The sequence below is a fragment of the Pseudorca crassidens genome, chromosome 15 (genome assembly GCF_039906515.1).
Source record: "Pseudorca crassidens isolate mPseCra1 chromosome 15, mPseCra1.hap1, whole genome shotgun sequence".
Classification (NCBI taxonomy): Eukaryota; Metazoa; Chordata; class Mammalia; order Artiodactyla; family Delphinidae; genus Pseudorca; species Pseudorca crassidens.
This window is the reverse complement of record NC_090310.1, coordinates 77,381,004-77,398,655: the sequence shown is the minus strand read 5'-3', so window position 1 is coordinate 77,398,655 and position 17,652 is coordinate 77,381,004. Positions and strand designations below refer to the sequence as shown.

At 49.6% G+C, this 17,652-nt stretch overlaps 1 protein-coding gene across 4 annotated transcripts in view; it reads left to right on the top strand.

Moving 5' to 3' along the window:
* Nucleotides 1-3,779: 3,779 nt before the first annotated feature.
* Nucleotides 3,780-17,652, top strand: part of KCNB1 (potassium voltage-gated channel subfamily B member 1) — a 110,314-nt gene continuing 96,441 nt past the window's right edge. For all 4 annotated transcript variants that reach the window (XR_010935415.1, XR_010935414.1, XR_010935413.1 and 1 more), the window contains exons 1-2: nt 3,780-4,129; nt 5,312-6,044. Coding sequence is in view for 1 of the 4 variants with exons in the window: in XM_067708415.1 (XP_067564516.1) it covers nt 5,478-6,044 (567 nt within the window). In the remaining 3 variants the exon portion in view is untranslated. The remainder of the gene's footprint in view (nt 4,130-5,311; nt 6,045-17,652) is intronic.

Sequence of the window (17,652 nt, the reverse complement as noted above, 5' to 3'; positions counted from 1 at the left end):
GGCAAGACAGCTTCTTTGGACTTCCTTGGCCTTTGTGTGCAACAAGCATGAACTTAAATTTATACCAAGACCAGGAAAGTAACATAAATAAGAAAAGTGTCTTGAGTGAGGAATATTAGGCAGGGGTGGAGACTGTAGCATAATAGAGAGCACATCCTGCCTAAAGGGGGTGGCTGTGGTTCAAGGCCAGCCACTCCTCTTGAGCCAGCTGTAATTGCCATGTTACACAGGAATGTGGGCCAGTGTTAATCAGTTCCTCTAATTTTTCAAGAGAAAACAGAAATCCAGATTTTCATGGAAATCCCTCTGATATTTAAATATTAACTAAAAAAAAAATCTGTGATGGCCACACAACAAAAGTCTGCAGATAACCAGCACATGACCTCTGCTATTTAGCACAGGGGATTGCCTAGAGGACTTGAACACTGCTTACATACTAACGATTTCTTTTAAAAAGATGTATACAAATATCAGTTTAGCTGACTTGAGACTGTGAAGCATCTCAGAGGGTCTCCTCATGAAAGGCTTGGAGTCAGAGAGGGGGCCCATAAGAGAACTCTTTGCCAGTTTTATTTCTTATATACCTTGCCCCCACCCTCACCAATAGGACTGGATACTCTTGGGGTCAGAGGTGTGTCTTATTCATAAGTTTCTTATATACTTTCATATAAGAGGATTTATTTATTCATTCAATAAATATTTATTGAGCATTTACTCTGTACCTGGCATTGTGCTGGGCACTATGGGAACAGTGTGGCAGACACTGTTGGTTGCCTACCCAACTTTAATCTTCACTTCTTCCTTGTTAAATAAACTTCAATTTTGTAAGAGCAGTAATTAGCCTAGCCCTAAGGGGTGAATCCTGTTTTCTTTGACAGTGATTGGTATAGGAGTGGCCATGTGACCCATGATATGGAACTTGGCAGAGATTTGGGGGGGGGGGGCGGGGGCGGGTAAAAGCATAAAAGGGGAATTATTTTTGGCCACCTTGGCCATCTCCTTCTTTCTGCCTTTGAATATGGTTTTACGGAGACTTATGCCTGGAGTGGTGGCAACTATTTTGTGAATATGAGGCAACAAGCTTGGGACAAAAAGCCAATATATTGAAGAAGACAGAGAAAAAAAAAATGGAAGAAGCCTGGGTCCTTAATAACATAGTTGAGCTGCTTAATCAACTCTCCTACCACCCTCCTCCTAAATTTTTATGTGAGATAATTAAATATCCTCATTCTTTAAGCTCCTGTTAGTAAAGTATTCTGTTACTTGAGAGGAGCAAGACAGACCACCTCCTGCCCTTGGGTAACCTACGATCTATCAGATAATGAGAGCTAGCAACGAGTAAATGCTTTCTATAAATTCCTTATAATAATTTCCATCCTCCTTTTACACAGAAGAAAAAAATTGAGCCTCAGAGAGGTTTAACCACTTGCCCAAGGTCATTTTGCAAAAAATGGCACCAATCATTCTTACTCCAGAACTCACTCTTTGAGCCACTGGCAACACTTCCTTCTTAAGTTTGCACTGAATCCTTTGCACTGAGTAAATGTATGAACAAGTAGTAGCAACAGGGCTTTTGCTTAAAAGTTACAGAACTGTTTGCACTATCTGCACTTCTAACATCCAATTGTACACAGATGTTCTTTATCTGAATCTGGAGCCAGAGCCAGAACTTTGCAGGAATTGGGCCACCTGGAGTGACAAATCTGAATGACATGGAATATCTAGCACTGGCCTCGGACTTGGGGAGGACTCTCCCCTGTCAGAGCCCTGTAGCTATGAAATTGCCCAGCTATTCCCACCACTATCATCCCAGTCAAAACCCCATTATCTCTGGCCTGGACAGTTGCAGAAGTCTCATGATGGGTCTTCCTGCTGCTTCCTTTGCCGCCGCCCGATCCCTTTTGTCCCCCAAATCCCATAATGCACACAGCAGCTGGAAGAATCACTTTGAAACATATACCAGCACATGGAACTTCTCTGCTTAAAACTCTATCATGGCTTCCCATCACAATTAAGAAAAAAACCTCAAAAACATTCCTTAACCTTGAGAATAAAATCCCCAAAGGGCTCTGCCTGGCCTGGTTCCATCCACTTCTCTAACTTCCTTTCCCAAGCTCATTTCTATCTTAGGGCTTTTGCTTGTTTTGTTTCCCCTGCCTGTACCTGCATCCTCAGGACTTCACATGGTTGTCTTCTCCCTGCCTTCAGATTCTTGCCTTAGATATATCACCTCCTCCAGAAAGCCTTTCCTGCCTGACCACCCTATCTAAAGTTGCTGATACCTCTCCCAGTCATGCTGTATCACTTCTTCTCACTTACTTTTCTTCATGGCATTTAACACAATTCAAATGATCTGGTTTATTTTTTTACTTGTTTATTAACTGTATCCCCCACCAGAATATAAGTCCATGAGTGTAGAGACGGCCTGTTTTATTCTCACTGTATTTCCAGTGTTCAGAGTAGTACCTGGCACATAGTAGGTGCTCACTAATTACTGGTTGAGAGAATAGCATTTCCAGACTGGGAAATACCTTTGCCTTCTATTAAATTAATCTAAGGTTTCTCAGCCTTGGCGCCGTTGGCATTCAGGGCTGGAGAATTCTCTATTGTGGGGCTCCAGCCTGTGCACTGGAGGAGGTTTAGCAGCATCCCTGCCTCTACCTACAAGATGATGGCATCTTGGACACGGATCGTGATGATGGAGGTGACGAGAAATGAACAGATTAAAATATATAATAATATTATGTGCAACTCCATGGAAATGAATTCCTTAATTTTAGAAATGAAGGAAAGGGCCAGATGGGGAAGGATCTTACCTTAGGGCACTGTGGCTTGCTCAGTTTTTCTCCTCCAGAACAGGGGCTCACTGCTGTGTCCACAGCACCTATTTACTTACCATGCAGTAAATATGTATGTGAAAGCATAAATGAGTAAACATGGGGCCCAACTATAGCATCCTTAGGGAGGCCTTGCTCACTCCTCTAGGTAAATCCTTCCATTTTTTATTCATTTCTGGAGTTTATTTGATCGATTCTGTCTCCCCCACTGGACAGGGAGCTCCAGGGGAGGACGTATTCTTTGTTGACCCTGGCACAGGGTCTGGCACACAGGAAGCTCTCAATAACCAGCTGTCCAAAGTGACATGAATGAATGATTGAATCACCAGGCTTTATAAGCTAGCTCACCCTTCACTCTCTCTTCCTGTCACCTTGCTTTATTTTTCTTCTTAGCAGTTATCACCAACTGCCACACTGGATATTTATTTGTTGATGTATCCATTGCTCACCTTCCCCTACTAGAATCTAGAATTCCATTCTAGAATTAGATTTTAGAATCTAGAATGGAAGCTCATGAAAGCAAGGGCTATTTAAAATTGCAATCTTCTCCCCCTACCCCTGCCTCTATCCCTCTCCTCTGCTTCATTATCCCCACTGCGCTTATCACCGTCTGACATATTCTTTGACTTTCTTGGTTTTGGTCTGTTTCCAACCAGCTCCACAAGGGCTGGACGTTTGCGTTTGGTTCACAGCTGTATCTCGGATGCTTATCTTTGTGCCTTGCACACAGTAGGCGCTCAAGCCACGTTGTTGACCGGATGAAAGAAGCCGGGGTTGAGAGGCAGGCAGTGGAGGTAGCCCAGGTGGGAAGGGCCAAACCGCCCAAGACCCCAGCCCGCCCCGAGCCTCACCAACTGGCTGGCCCGGGCAGGCAGGAGTTAAGCGGCGCGCACGCTTCCGACCCGCAGGTGGCGCCGTCCCGCCTCGGTGCCCGACTCCGGGCGCTCAGAAGTGCGGGACAGAATCGCAGCGAGCGCGGAGCCGAAGCTCAGCCCCGACTTGTTGATCTCGCCCAAGCAGCCGCCACCGCTGCCGCGGGAGCAGGAGAAGGAGGAGGAGGCGCCGCCGCCCGATCCCGGTCTTGCCACCCGCGCCTCCAGCGCCCGTCCGCGCCCCCAGCCTCAGAGAGCGCGCTCCGGCCCCGCAGCGCCTGCTGCTCCGACGCGTCGCCTGCCCGTCCGGCGTAGGCCGGGCCCAGCCCGGCCCCGGGTCCGCCGCTGCCCGCGGGCGGGGGCGCCCGGGCGACCGCGGCGATGCGCGGTCCCTGGCCCCGGGAGGCGGCCACCCTGGGGGTGAGTGTTGGGGCGCGCGGCGGGGCCGCAGGGGGACACAGGAGGGGGGCTCGCCTGCCGCGGTTCGGCCTGTTGGTCCACGCAAGCTCCGCGGTTTCAGGCTGGGGGGTGGGGTGGGTGAAGGGCCTGGGCCCGGGGAGGTGCGCGATCCGCATTCTGGGGTGAGGGGTTAGGGCGTGAGCTTCACATGCCTGGGGGCTCAGAGGAACCCCTGAAATCCCCAGTGCGCGGAGGGAGGAGGGCTCGTTTTGAAAAGGCCAGAAAATTCAGCTCACTTCCCCGCCTCCCACCTCCCCCACCCCTTCCCTTCCAAGCCCCGGGAAAGGCGCAGAACCCGGAGTTATAAAAAGCCACCGCAGGAGAGGAGCGAGGAGGAGGCGGCGGAGGAGGAGGAAGAGGAGGGGGAGGCGGGGAAGGAGCGAGGGGAAGACGAACCAGGTGCATCCCCAGGACGCTGCTCCCCCTTCCTGCCGTGGGGCAGGGGGCGCAGAGGGGGGGCGGGACCCCGCGCAGAGCTTGGCTTTGCGTCTTCAGGGTTCACCTCGTTGCCGGAGAGACCTCACGAGATGCTCCCGTGGCTTGGGGAGAGGGGTTGCTTCAGGACAGCGGGGCTTCATGACCACCCCGTCTGTTGTGACCGACAGGTGGGCACCTGAAACCCTCCGGAATTCCTCCCGATCTTTAAAGGTTTAGAAAAAGCAATCCCGCTGCCACCCCCAAGCCCTCAAATCCTAATTATCTCGGAGCGGGGGAAGGAAAAGATGAGCAGTTAAAAAAAAAAAAAGTTTTCTCATGCAGCTCCCCTCTTCTCCCCATTGCGGGGCCAGGTCGGGGACTGGACGGGGAGACCTAGGGAGAAGCGAGTTTCAGCACTCGAAGGGGCGGACAGCGCCCCAGGCGGCCGGGTCGGGTCCCGGCAGCAGAAGCCCGGGGTAGGGCCTCCTGGGCCCCCGGGGCGCCTCTTGGGGACCCTCTCCCCGCCCCGAAGGGCGGCCCCTCCCTCCAGCCACGGGGTGGGGCGGGCTTCAGCACCGGCGCGAAGGACAGCGCCCAGCCTTTCTGCGGGCCTGAGCGGCTTAAGCGCCGGGAAGGTCAAGGCCGGCTGGGGCCCGGGTGGAGAGGTGGGGAGGGGCCGCGCACGGCTCCCTGTTTGCTGACCTGCGTCTGCTTTGTGCCTCGCAGCCGTCGGGATGGAGGTGAGAAGACGGCCGTGACGCGCGCCCGCGCGGCCCCCTGCACCCCCAGCAGCCCACAGCGCTCCCTGCCCCCCTCCCCCGCGGCGGCTGGCCTTGCCCTCCAGTGACAGCGGCCTGGGGGGGCAGGGGGGGCGGGGGCGGCCGGACCAGCGATGCCGGCGGGCATGACGAAGCATGGCTCACGCTCCACCAGCTCGCTGCCACCCGAGCCCATGGAGATCGTGCGCAGCAAGGCGTGCTCGAGGCGCGTCCGCCTCAACGTTGGTGGGCTGGCGCACGAGGTGCTCTGGCGCACCCTGGACCGCCTGCCCCGCACGCGGCTGGGCAAGCTGCGTGACTGCAACACGCACGACTCGCTGCTGGAGGTGTGCGATGACTACAGCCTCGACGACAATGAGTACTTCTTCGACCGCCACCCGGGCGCCTTCACCTCCATCCTCAACTTCTACCGCACCGGACGGCTGCACATGATGGAGGAGATGTGCGCGCTCAGCTTCAGCCAAGAGCTCGACTACTGGGGCATCGACGAAATCTACCTGGAGTCCTGCTGCCAGGCCCGCTACCACCAGAAGAAGGAGCAGATGAATGAGGAGCTCAAGCGCGAGGCAGAAACCCTACGGGAGCGGGAGGGCGAGGAGTTCGATAACACGTGCTGCGCCGAGAAGAGGAAAAAGCTCTGGGACTTACTGGAGAAGCCCAATTCCTCTGTGGCCGCCAAGGTGAGTGTGAAATCTAGGGGCTGCTGGGCTGGGGCATTCTGCCTGTGTCCCCAGATCGAGGACCACGGCTGGGGGACTCTGGCTTAGTTCCCAAATGTGAAGACCAGAAAAGAGGAAGGGCTATGGCTGAGATCTCAGAGGTGAGGACGAACAACCCCTTCAGACTGTTCCTAGGTGGCACTGGCCACCTCATCCTTTTATCATTCAATAATTTATACCCCAACTTTGTTGGAGAAAAGGATTTACAGAGACTTATGAAAACCCACAGCAAGAGAATGGACACTGCACATAAAACGGGCACGGAGAGACAATAAAGCTTTGGGATGGAGTAGAGTTGAGCTTGGTCTATTCTACATAATGCTCCCTTGTGGAGGCCCAGGCCCGGGCTGGAGGGGGGTCACCCTGCAATTTTAATACTTATCCCTATATTTATAACCTCATTTTGCCCCAAGAAGGGAATGAAGGCAGCTTACAGACATACGTGGAGGACACTGAGATACTGTCAGGCGGTTTTAGCATAAGTGACAGAAACGAGGCAAAGGGACTCTGGGGGGTGGGTGTGTGCGTGCATGACGCATGCAGCTGGCTGTGGTTGCTTGTGGGCGAGGGGTCACCCCTGGTTTGGTCTTTCTTAATTTGGTGAGTTGATTCCAAGAATGGTTTGATGCAGCTTCTAAAGATGCTTTGGCTGTCGGAAGAGGAAGTAAATTTCAAAATAGGAGGAAAAAAAATGAGGCAATGTGAAAAATAAAGCAGGAGAAAGAGGCAGGAATGGGTTCAATCACACTGGGTAGGCCAGGGAGTCCTGCGTGCTCTCAGGTAAAAAAAAAAGCAGAGGCTGTAAGGGACTAAGAAAGGATGGGAGTGGGGGCCAGGTCAGGCCAGGAGGTCATTTGTTGATGAGCAACTTCTCTGTGTCAGGTTGGGACTCGGGGTTGCCTCAGAGAGGTGGGGGCCTGTCTTCACGAGGCCAGTGGGCTGGGATTTGGGAGTAAATGACAACACAGTGTGTGCAGTGCTATAAAAGAGGCCATGCGGGACCCAGGGGGAGCCCAGAACAGAGAGGTGTTGATGTCAAAATCCAGGAAAACCAAGTTGGGAAAGACGTGTTGAACATAACTCATTCTCTGAGTGCAGGGCCAAAGAAGCGGGGGCAGGTAAATGTATTCATGGCGAAAGGAAAAAGAGAAGAGGAAGTCTGCGTACCAGCCATGATGTATTAGGTAGGGCTGCCTCCTGTCCAGCCTGGCCTCTCATTGTGGGTGCTCCCTGGCTCAACTACCCCCCACTAAAGGCCCACCTACAGGGCTGGGTCTGGAGCGGGTTTTGGGGGGTCCTTTCTCCAGATCTGTCTGCCCAAGGAGAGGCCTTTGCGAGTGAGTGTAGGACTGAGTGGCTGGTTGGAGGGTGGAGAGAGGCCCAAAGGTTTTCTCTCTTCCGCGTCGACCCTAAAGAGGACAGAGAGATTCCTAGGCCTGTTTCCTCTTCTGTGGGCTGCCCCTGGCCGTAATCCTGCCCCAGGTTTCATGTCCAAAAAGCCTCTCTATTAAGACATAGTCATTCACCCTTAACCGGCTTAGGATCAACAGACTTATTTTGCTATTTCCAGGTCTGACATGGGTTCTTCCCCTGCACACCTGGTTTAGACCCAGATACGACTCTCCCTCCTTCCTGCCCTGTCCCCAAGACAAGAGAGTGAGGGGCAGAGGAGGAGAGGGTCACTTCCCCAGAAGAAGCAGGCAAGAGGCTGTGTTTGGGTTTGTGCCTGACAGCTAGGCAAGTAACTCAGGCTCGCAAAAGGCGCTGTTTGGGAATCAACAGCTTCATCTCTCCCTCGGGTTAATCCGCTCACAGGGACGAGGTTCATGACCTCTCTGTGAGCCTAGGCCGGGGCTGCCGGCTAGTCCGAGCAGATGGACGATGGCCTAGGGTATTCTGCAGCCAAGGCTGAAATGGTGAGGCAGGCAGGCTCGTTGGCCCTCAGTATAGAAATCCTGCCACTGTTCACACATCTACTGTGTCTGAAGTATAACAACACACTTAGCCGTATACCAATTCTCTAGTATTATCCCACCTTTCACAAAGAGGGAAGATCAGAGGGGTTAAGTAACTCACCTAAGGTCGTGTGACAGGCAAACAGGAGTAGCCAGAAATTCAAACTCAAGTGTGATTTTGAAGGCACTGTTCTTTCCATAGTGATTAAGTACCATAGTCTCCTCTGCAGTCTCCCTGCTTCCACCTTTGCCCCCTGCAATCCATTCCCCATTCGGCAGCCAGAACGAGCTTTTCTAAATGTATATTGGATCACATTATTCATCTGCTCGAAATGCTCCAGAGAGGTTTACCATCGCACTCAGAATAAAGTCCAAACGCTTCACCATGAATCCAGCTTCATGACCTCTCTGAGCTCATCTCTTCTCTCCTCTGTTCACTCAGTTTCAGCCCCACTGGCCTCCTTGCTGTTCCCTAAACAGATCAGGCTTTATCCTAACTCAGGACCTTTGCACTTGCTGTTCCTGCCGCCTAGAATTCTCTTCCCTATATTGTCCCATGGCTGGCCACTCCTTCTCATTCCTCATAGGAGCTGGTCCCTGTTCAGGTGTCCCCTCCTCTGAGAGACCTTTCCTGACCCCTGTTTAAAACAGCCTCCCTCCGCTTACACTCTGTCACATCTTGCAGTGTCTTTCCTGCATAGGGTTTAAGCACCATCTGAAATTATACTTGCTTCCTTGTGTTTCTCCGTTTCTCCCCCACAAGAGTATGCACGTCAAGAGTGGTATCCACTGCCCTGTTTCCAGCACCCAGCGTGGTGCCTGACACAGAGGATCTCCAGATAACTACACGTGGAATGAACGAATGGAGCAGGCAGTCAGTCAGTCACTGTGTCTCAGGGTCTGGGAATCTGTCATTCCTTCCTCCCAGCCCACCTGCAGCCCAGTTCTCTGTGCCTCTGGCCTCCTTCAATCATCTGTCCTTTGCCCTCCCCACCCCCATCCAGCCCCCCAACTTGGATGCTTTGCTTGTCAGAACAGCAAGGCCTGTAGAAATTTCTCAGAGGTCACAGAATAAGAAGTCAAGTGGAGGATCATTGCTGGGTGATTGTGAGATACAGAAATGACCATACCTCATATATTTAAGAGCAAGGACAGACCTGGGTTCCAAGCCCATGTTCACCCCCTCCCCAGTTTCTGGCCTTAGGCAAGTTCTTCACCTCTCCAAGCTCTAGCCTCCCACCAGCTAGCCTGCTAAAGTATAGATAAAAGGCCCACCTTGCAGGGTCATCATGAAATCACGTTTGTCAAAATTTAGCACAGTGCCTAACCCACAGTACATAGGGCTTATTGTTATAAATAATAGGGAGCAGAGTCCTTTCTCTATGGCTGGGTGGGCTGAGTGTGCAGCAAGCCCTTTCCTTCTGATGGCAGTATTGGAAGACCAAGCTGCCACTGTTAATAATTGATGGATGTTCCGGCAACACAGAGACAAACCAAAGTACAGGCCCTCGTCTTCCCCGTCAGGGGAGTGAAAATCAAAATCTATTAGGCAACAGGCAGTGTGGTTGATTCTTGTTTGGAAGCTGGGGTCAGCTTCATCAGAGTGACATGATTGCAGTGCTGGGCCACCACTGAGTTTCTGCTTTCTGGGAAAACTACAGGCTTTTCTCAGTAGGAGAAACAGGGAACTCATTTGCCAGGCCAGGAGTGTCTGTGGTCCCCGGAAAAGTCTCAGGGTTAAAGCCTGAGATAATTTCCAGAGTAGCTGCTGTTTATTGTGCCAGGCACTGATTAGTGATACTTTATATGCACTATCTCATTGAAATCCCTTCAGCAATTCAATCAAGGTAATCTGCCAGTTTGGGCTACAAGTCACAGCTAGAAACCTGGAAGTGGCTTCTGTAAGGGGGAAGATGCATCTTCTCACTTAACGGAAAGTTCCACGTAGCTGGTTTTGTGTTAATGGTTCCATGATGCCATTAGGACTCTAGATTCTTTCTGTCCTTCTGCTCCTCCAACTCCTGCAGGGGGCTTGGTCCTCAGGCTGGATGCCTCATCTCACAAAATGGCTACCTAGTTCCAGCCTTCAAGTGCAGACACATGATATCTGACCAGTGAAGGAGAGCGTGCCCTCTTACGTGCCACTTTCTTTTTTCTGCAAGGCAAACCTTTCCCAGCAGCCCCCTGGCAGACTTCTTTTTAAATCCCATTGGCCGGCATCAGGTCACATGCTCATGCTCTATCTGCAGGGAAGCCTGGAAAAGCGTGTCTGGCATTTTCAGATGAGGGAGGGAATGGATTTGATGAGTGGTATTAATATTCTTTTATAAAGAGGAAATGGAAGTTCTGAGAGGGGCAGTCACTTGCCAGAGCTCACGCAGCTAAGTTCTCAGTCAATATTTGTTGAAGGAATGAAAATGGCAGAGCAAGGGTTTGAACCCAGGTTGGTCTGGTTCCCAAACCTGTGCTTCTTCAATCTGGAATCTTGGACAGCTCATTCAAGCTCTCTGAGCTTCAGTGAGCTCATCTGCCAAATGGTGATGGTATAAGTGCCCACCTCTTGGGACTATTTTGATGATTCAGTGAGATTTCAGATGGTGCATGTAATTTGCAAATGGAAAGTACTTTATACATATGAATTATTATTACTATATTCCAGTGTGAGAGTATTCTTTATTTAGAGACTTCGGCCAGTACTTTGCCCACCACAGAATTTTAAATCAGATTTTTAAATCAGCTCTGGGGACTTCCCTGATGGTCCAAGTGGATAAGACTCTGTGCTGCCAATGCAGGGGGCCTGGTTTCAGTCCCCGGTCGGGGAACTAGATCTTGCATGCATGCCTCAACTAAGAGTTCACGTGCCACAACTAAGACCCGGTGCAGGCAAAATAAATAAATAAATATATATATATATTTTTAAAAAGCCTTCCCCCCCGCCCCCCCAAAAAAAAAGATTCAGCTCTGGAGTCCAACAGATGTGGTTCATTTCTACATTGCTTGCCAGGAATATGACCTTGGGTAAGTTCCTTTCCTCCTCTGAGTGTTAGTTTCCTCCTCTAAAAAATGGAGCCCGCCTCGTAGGGCCCTTAGGAGATAATCTGCATAAAGAGCTTAACCCAGTGCCCGGCAGGTAATAAATGTTCTATATGTGACCACAGTGATGGTTGGTATTAGCACCGAATTCCTCTCTTCTAGCTACTCCCCTGGTTGGCAACATCCCCTGTTACCGTGTTGTTGCTTGTAGGATCCCCGCCTGCCCCCCTGGGATTTCATGCTTTTGCTGTGATGATGCTTCTACTTCCTTGATTTGAGCCAGGACGGATTCATGTTTTATCATCAAGAAAAATGAGAGAAACCAACTCAGAATCCATGGGGCCCCTCCAGTGCTATGAATCGTCTGGCTGAGGCTCCCGCTGGCCCGGGTCAGTCATCCTGGATGTTTGTATTGGGTTGGCCAAAAGTTCACTCAGGTTTTTGTTATGGAAACCCCGAACGAACTTTTTGGCCAGCCCAATATGCCAGAGATTCAGAATCCCGGCTGTGGGGTCACACAGACCTGGGTTTGATTCCCAGCCCTGACATTTCCTAGCTCTGGACTTTGGACAAATCATTTCATTTCTCGTAGCTTCCATTTCCTAATCTGTAAATGAGGTTGATAATAAAAGCTACCTCCCAGAGTTGCCTGGAGGATTAAGTATGATCGTGCATGGAAAGCACGGAAGCCACACTTCATAAATCCAGTATCCTGATTTAATAAGGGGAAACACGGAGGATACTTCAAGGACTTGCCTGGGTCACACAACAAGTTGGGGAAAGATCAGGGGCCATTTTCAGGCCTTTCTGCCCCTCCCTTGCCCCCCACGCCCCGTTACCCTCACTGAGGTTCAGGGGTATTTCCATTCCTCCAGGATGCTTGACCAGTATCATACCTAGGCAGCTGGTCTCCCAAGGGTTTTTGAAAGGCTACAAAAAGCTAGAGATTGTGAAAATGTTTAGGAAGCACAAGTGCTGGCCAAATGAGCAGTTTGGCCAAAGCTTAATTAACTGAAAGAGAACAAGCACACATTAAGCACCAACTCCATACCCAGCACTATGTGTACTTCCTATACTTGATAGTGTCCTGGATGGGAGCCCTGATTTTAGGGTTGCCCAAGTTCAACCTGTCATGGATGGGACTAAGTTCAAAATTTGACTCCCCTGTTACTCACCATGTGACATGTGACAAACTACTGCACCTCCTTGTGCCCCGGTTCCTTCAATCATAAAATGGGGGCAATAGCAGGGGCTGCCTCATTGAATTGCCACCAGAATTAAATGAATTAATGCATGCAAAGCATTTCAAATAGGGTTTGACACGTAGAAAGCCCTCAGTAACTGTTAGCGGGGTTTTTTTTGTTTCGTTTTTAATTGTCATTTCATTTAACCCTCCGGACTCTCCTGCCAGATAAATAAGATCCTTTTCAAAAATTCATTATTCTTATACAAAGATACGTGCTCATTATAAGGTGAGGTTACATAACTTTGCTCAACATCACATAGGCAATTGGAGCAGAACAGGGACCCAGTCCTGATGGGGAAGATATGGTCAGTGTCCCACCCATATCCTTTTAGCTCTTACCTTTTCAGTGCCACTAGCCCAACTCCCAGCTGCCAGCACCTGCAGTTCTTTGCCTAGAAGCTTCCTCTGGCCTGTGGAGTCCAGTAAAGAGAGGGAGTTAAGGCCCTACCTGGAGGGAGCAGCCCTCAACTGATGACTGATGGGGAGGGTGTATAATACTTCAGCTCCCTCCCCCTGGATGGGGATATAACTCAGAGGTTCATGGTCCACACTGGCCCCAGAGTTCCTCAGCAGAATTCAGCCCCAGGTGCCCACAGTGGTTCCTTGCTTGCTAGTACACTCTGTGTGGCCTCTTTCCCTTCCCTGTCTCATGTCTCCTCTCCCCTACCAGTGTTTTCTAGGATCACTTCCTACATAAGCCACTCTACTCAGATCTTTATCTTAGGATCTGCTTCTAGGGATGCAACAAAAGACCTGTGGGAAACCTCAAACTCCTATCGGGGATCATCTTGCAAGAAAAAATTCCAGGGCTGGTTGGGCTCCGTCAGCCTCATTTCCAGCTCCTGGAGAAAATGAAAACAAGAGCAGCCGCAGCTACCACTGTGCCTGACGCGGCGCAAGGAGCATTAAAATGCACTGTGGTATCTGATTCCCACAGTCACCTCACGAGGGAGGGATAATTATCCTCAGCTTACAGCTGTGGAAACTGAGGCCCCGAGAGGTGAAGTGGCTGGCTCAGGGTCACACAGCGAACGGGAGGACTGCGAGCCCACGGTCTGGCCTCTGTGCCAAGTGAATGACCTTCAGGAAGTGAGAAAAGAGCTCCAGGATGCCTCTTCACCTTGGGGAACTGAAGTGCTGCGGAGGTGAGAGGCCTTCAGCGTCTCCCTCCTAACTTGGGAGTGTTCCTGGCCCCAAAGACTACGGGATGGGACTATTGGAGACACAGGGTTAGCATTAAGCATTATTTTAATAGATAATTTAAATATTAAGATAAGGCCTTACCTTCTCCCTGACGTGGCATATTCTTGATTTTGGTGTCTCTGGTAGAGGAGGGCTTGACCGGATGGGGGCAGGGACAGAGGCACACCCCTGCCCCCAAATTGGAGGCGGGTGGGGCGGGAGCCGGAATTCACATGTTCGTATCCAGAGCACCAATTCTCCTTTAAAATTTCCCTGATGACATAAATAGCAAATAAGACGTAATGTTACCACGTGAGACATATTCCTGCGGGTACGGGTATGGCCTGGGTTCCAATTCCACCCCCACTGCTTCCTGGCGGTATAAGCCCACAAGTCACCTCCCCCGTGCTGGGAATGGGAATAATAAATAGGGCACACTTCACAGAGCAGGGTGCTCACCACTGTCTGAACATTTGGGTCACCTGAGCTTCGACAAACACCCATACCTGGACCCCACAATTGAAACAATCTCTGGGTGATTTCTTTTTTATTTGTGGTAAAGTATACATAACATGAAATTTACCATCGTAACCATTTTTAAGTGGATAGTTCAGTAGTGTTAAGTATATTCACATTGTTGTGCAACCAACCTCCAGAACTTTTTATTTTGCAAAATTGAAACTCTGTACCTGTGAAGCAATAACTCCATTCCCACCCCGCAGCCCCTGGCATCCACTCTTCTACTTTCTGTCTTTATGAATTTGACTACTCTCAGTCCAGTATTTGTCTTTTCATGACTGACTTATTTCACTTAGTGTAATATCCTCAAGGGTCCCCCATGTTGTTGCATGTGTCAGAATTTCCTTCCTTTTTAAGGCTGAATAATAATACATTTTGTGTATATACCACATTTTATTTATCCGTTCACCTATCAATGGACACTTGGGTTGCTTCCACCTTTCGGCTATTTTGTGAATAATACTGCTAGGAATGTGGCTGTACAAATATCTCTTCGAGACCCTGCTTTCAGTTCTTTTGGGTGTATATCCGGCAGTGGAATTGCTGGATTACGTGGTAATTCTATTTTTAATTTTTTGAGGAATCTCCATACTGTCTTTCATGGCAGCTACACCATTTCACATTCCTACCAACAGTGCACAAGGGTTCTAGTTTCTCCACACCCTCACCAACACTTGTTATTTCCTGCGTGTTTTTGGTTTTGTTTTGTTTATCGTAGCCATCTTAACGGATATGAGGTGGTATCTCATTGTGATTTTGACTTGCATTTCCCTAATGATTAGTGACGTTGAGTACCTTTTCGTATGCTTGTTGGCCATGTGCATATCTTCTTTGGAGAAATGTCTATTTAAGTAAGTTGCCCATCTTCTAATCGGGTTGTTTGTTTTTTATTCTTGAGTTGTAGCAGTTTCTTTATATATTCTGGATATCAACCCCTTATCAGATATATGATCTACAGATATGTTTTCCCATTCGGTAGGTTGCCTTTGTACTCTGTTGACTGTGTCCTTTGAGGCACAGAAGTTTTAAATTTTGATGAAGTCCAACTGGTCTATGTTTTCTTTTGCTGCCTGTGCTTTCGGTGTCAGATCCAAGAAGTCATTGCCAAGTCCAATGTCATGAAGTGTTTTCCCCATGATTTCTTCTAAGAGTTTTATACTTTCAGACCTTGCATTTAGGCCTTTGAGCTTTGTTTACAAACTTTGGGACTCTCATTATTATCACTAACACATTTCCAGAAGTCTGACTCTCATCTGCTTCTGCCATGCTCTGGGTGCAGGACATCTCTGGCTTTTCAACCTCAGCGCTGTTGACATTTGAAGAGGGATAATTCTCTGTTGAAGGGGGCTGTCCTGTGCATTATAAGATGTTTAGCAGCATCCCTGGCCTCCACCCCCTAGGTGCTGCATGAAGAGTGGGCATTAGAGAAATAAAAGATGAGCAGCTGCCAGGAGGATGTTGCAGCACTGCAAGAGAAGATGGCGGGGGACTCCCTAGTGGTCCAGTGGTTAGGACTCAGCACTCTCACTGCCAGGTCCCGGGTTTGATCCCTGGTTGGGGAACTAAGATCCCCCAAGCCACACGGTGCGGCCAAAAAAAAAAAAAAAGAAGAGAGAGAGAAAAGATGGCAGCTTGGAAGAGGGAAGTAAGTCAGTGAAAGGTGGCTGGATTGGGGATACATGTGGGATGTGGGGCGGTTCCTGGGCAACCACAAAACGTCAGCCTCCACCAGCAGCCACAGATGCCCGGTCCATGTGATGGGTCTTAGGCCCTGGCCACTTTCTAGCTGTGAGTCCTTGAGCCAAGTGGCTCAGTTTCCCCATCTGGAAAATGGGCCCAATCACAGCCCTTACCTTATAAAGAGGTTGTGAGGATTAGATGATGTAATATAGTAAATAACAATAAACAGATAACACCCACAAGCTCAATAGCAGCTGTTATTATTAGGATTGGTTGTATTCATTTATTCAACAAGATTTATTGAGCGCCTACTCTGTGCCGAGCACTGTCCTAGGTGTTGGTGACACAGCACAGAGAACAAAACAAAGACTCCAGCCCTCATGGCACTGGGATGCCAGTGAATAGAGAGATTAAGACCATTCAAAAAAGAAACAAATACAGATACTTCCTGGAGCTGAGAAACTGTGAAAAACAAATCATGAGACAGAGGAAGATGAATGCTAACTGGATGTTTGATGTTATGGCGGAATGAATGCTATTTTTTAGGTGTAATAATTGCTATTGTGATTATGTTTGGAAATATTTATATTTTAGAGATACATAGTGAAGTATTCATGGATGAAATGACAAGATGAAATAAATATGCAATATTTTGGTTGTAGCAGGTGACACGGAGAAAGGTTAGCAGGAAAGGGAGCGGGAGTGTTCCGGTGCAGGGTGTTTAACCAGGATGGTCAGAAAAGGCCTCACCAAGAAGGTGCCAATTAAGCAGAAACCTGCAGGAAGGGAGAGAGGGAGGCATGTGGACTTTGGCAGGGGAGAGTGTTTCTAGTGGAGAAAACAGCATGTGCTAAGGCCCTGGGGCAAGAACATGTTTGGGGCAGTCAAGAAACAGCCAGGTGGCCAGTGTGGCCAGAGCAGAGTGAAAGCAGGGGAGCTGGGGAGATAAGATCAGAGGGATGACTTTGTTGCTGTTGCTTTGGTCTTTCCTCAGAGTCTGAGCCTCTGCACTGGCCTCCCTGCCTCCAGCTGTCCCCTTCCAGTCCCTTCTCTGCAGGGAACCTAAGCCATCTTTCTCAAGCGTAATCTGCTCATGCTAATCATCCCCTTCCAAAAACCCTTGCATGGTTCTCACTGCGCCCAGAATAAAGTCCAAACTCCTCAGCCTGACCTTCAAGACGTCAGCCAACCTCTCCACCTTCGGCTCTCCCTGTTCTCTGTCCATGGTACCCTCTGCTCACACCACACCCACATTCTTGCATTCCCCAAATACACCATCCTTCCTGGGTCCTGCTCCACACTTCTGCCCAAGCTGATTCCTCTGCTTTGCACTCCCTTCTCCCTCTTGTCTGCCTGCAGCCTCTCTCTCATCACCCTTCAAGGCCCAGCTTCTCCCTCCCTCCACCACCCACACCCCCATCAGGCAGCGCTGCCTGCTCCCTCCTCTGTGCTCCAGAAACCTGATGTTCATAACTTCCTTGCACAAAACACTCTGAAGACTAGCTTATGAGTTTTTCTGTGGATGCCAGGCCTGGCCCACAGAGAGACAGGAATGCTTAAGAGAGCAGGCTCTGCAGCCCGACTGCCTACATTCAAATCCTAGCTCGATGTTGATTCAAGCTGTGTGCCCTTGGGGGAATGAATTTCTCTGGGCTTCAATTTCCTGATCCATAATTTGGGGAGCCTCATAACAACCAGAGTAACAATTCTATCTCTTTCTTTCTTTTTTGGCCGCACTGCGCAGCTTGTGGGATCTTAGTTCCCCAACCAGGGATTGAACTTGGGCCCTTGGCAGCGAGAGCTCAGAGTCCTAACCACTGGGCCTCCAGGGAATTCCTGTGACAATTCTATATGAAGCACTCAGCAATCCCTGGTACTCAGCACATGTTCAGTACGAGTTAACCATGGCTGTTATTATTAATTTTTATTGCGGTTTAGTGTTAGTAAACAATTG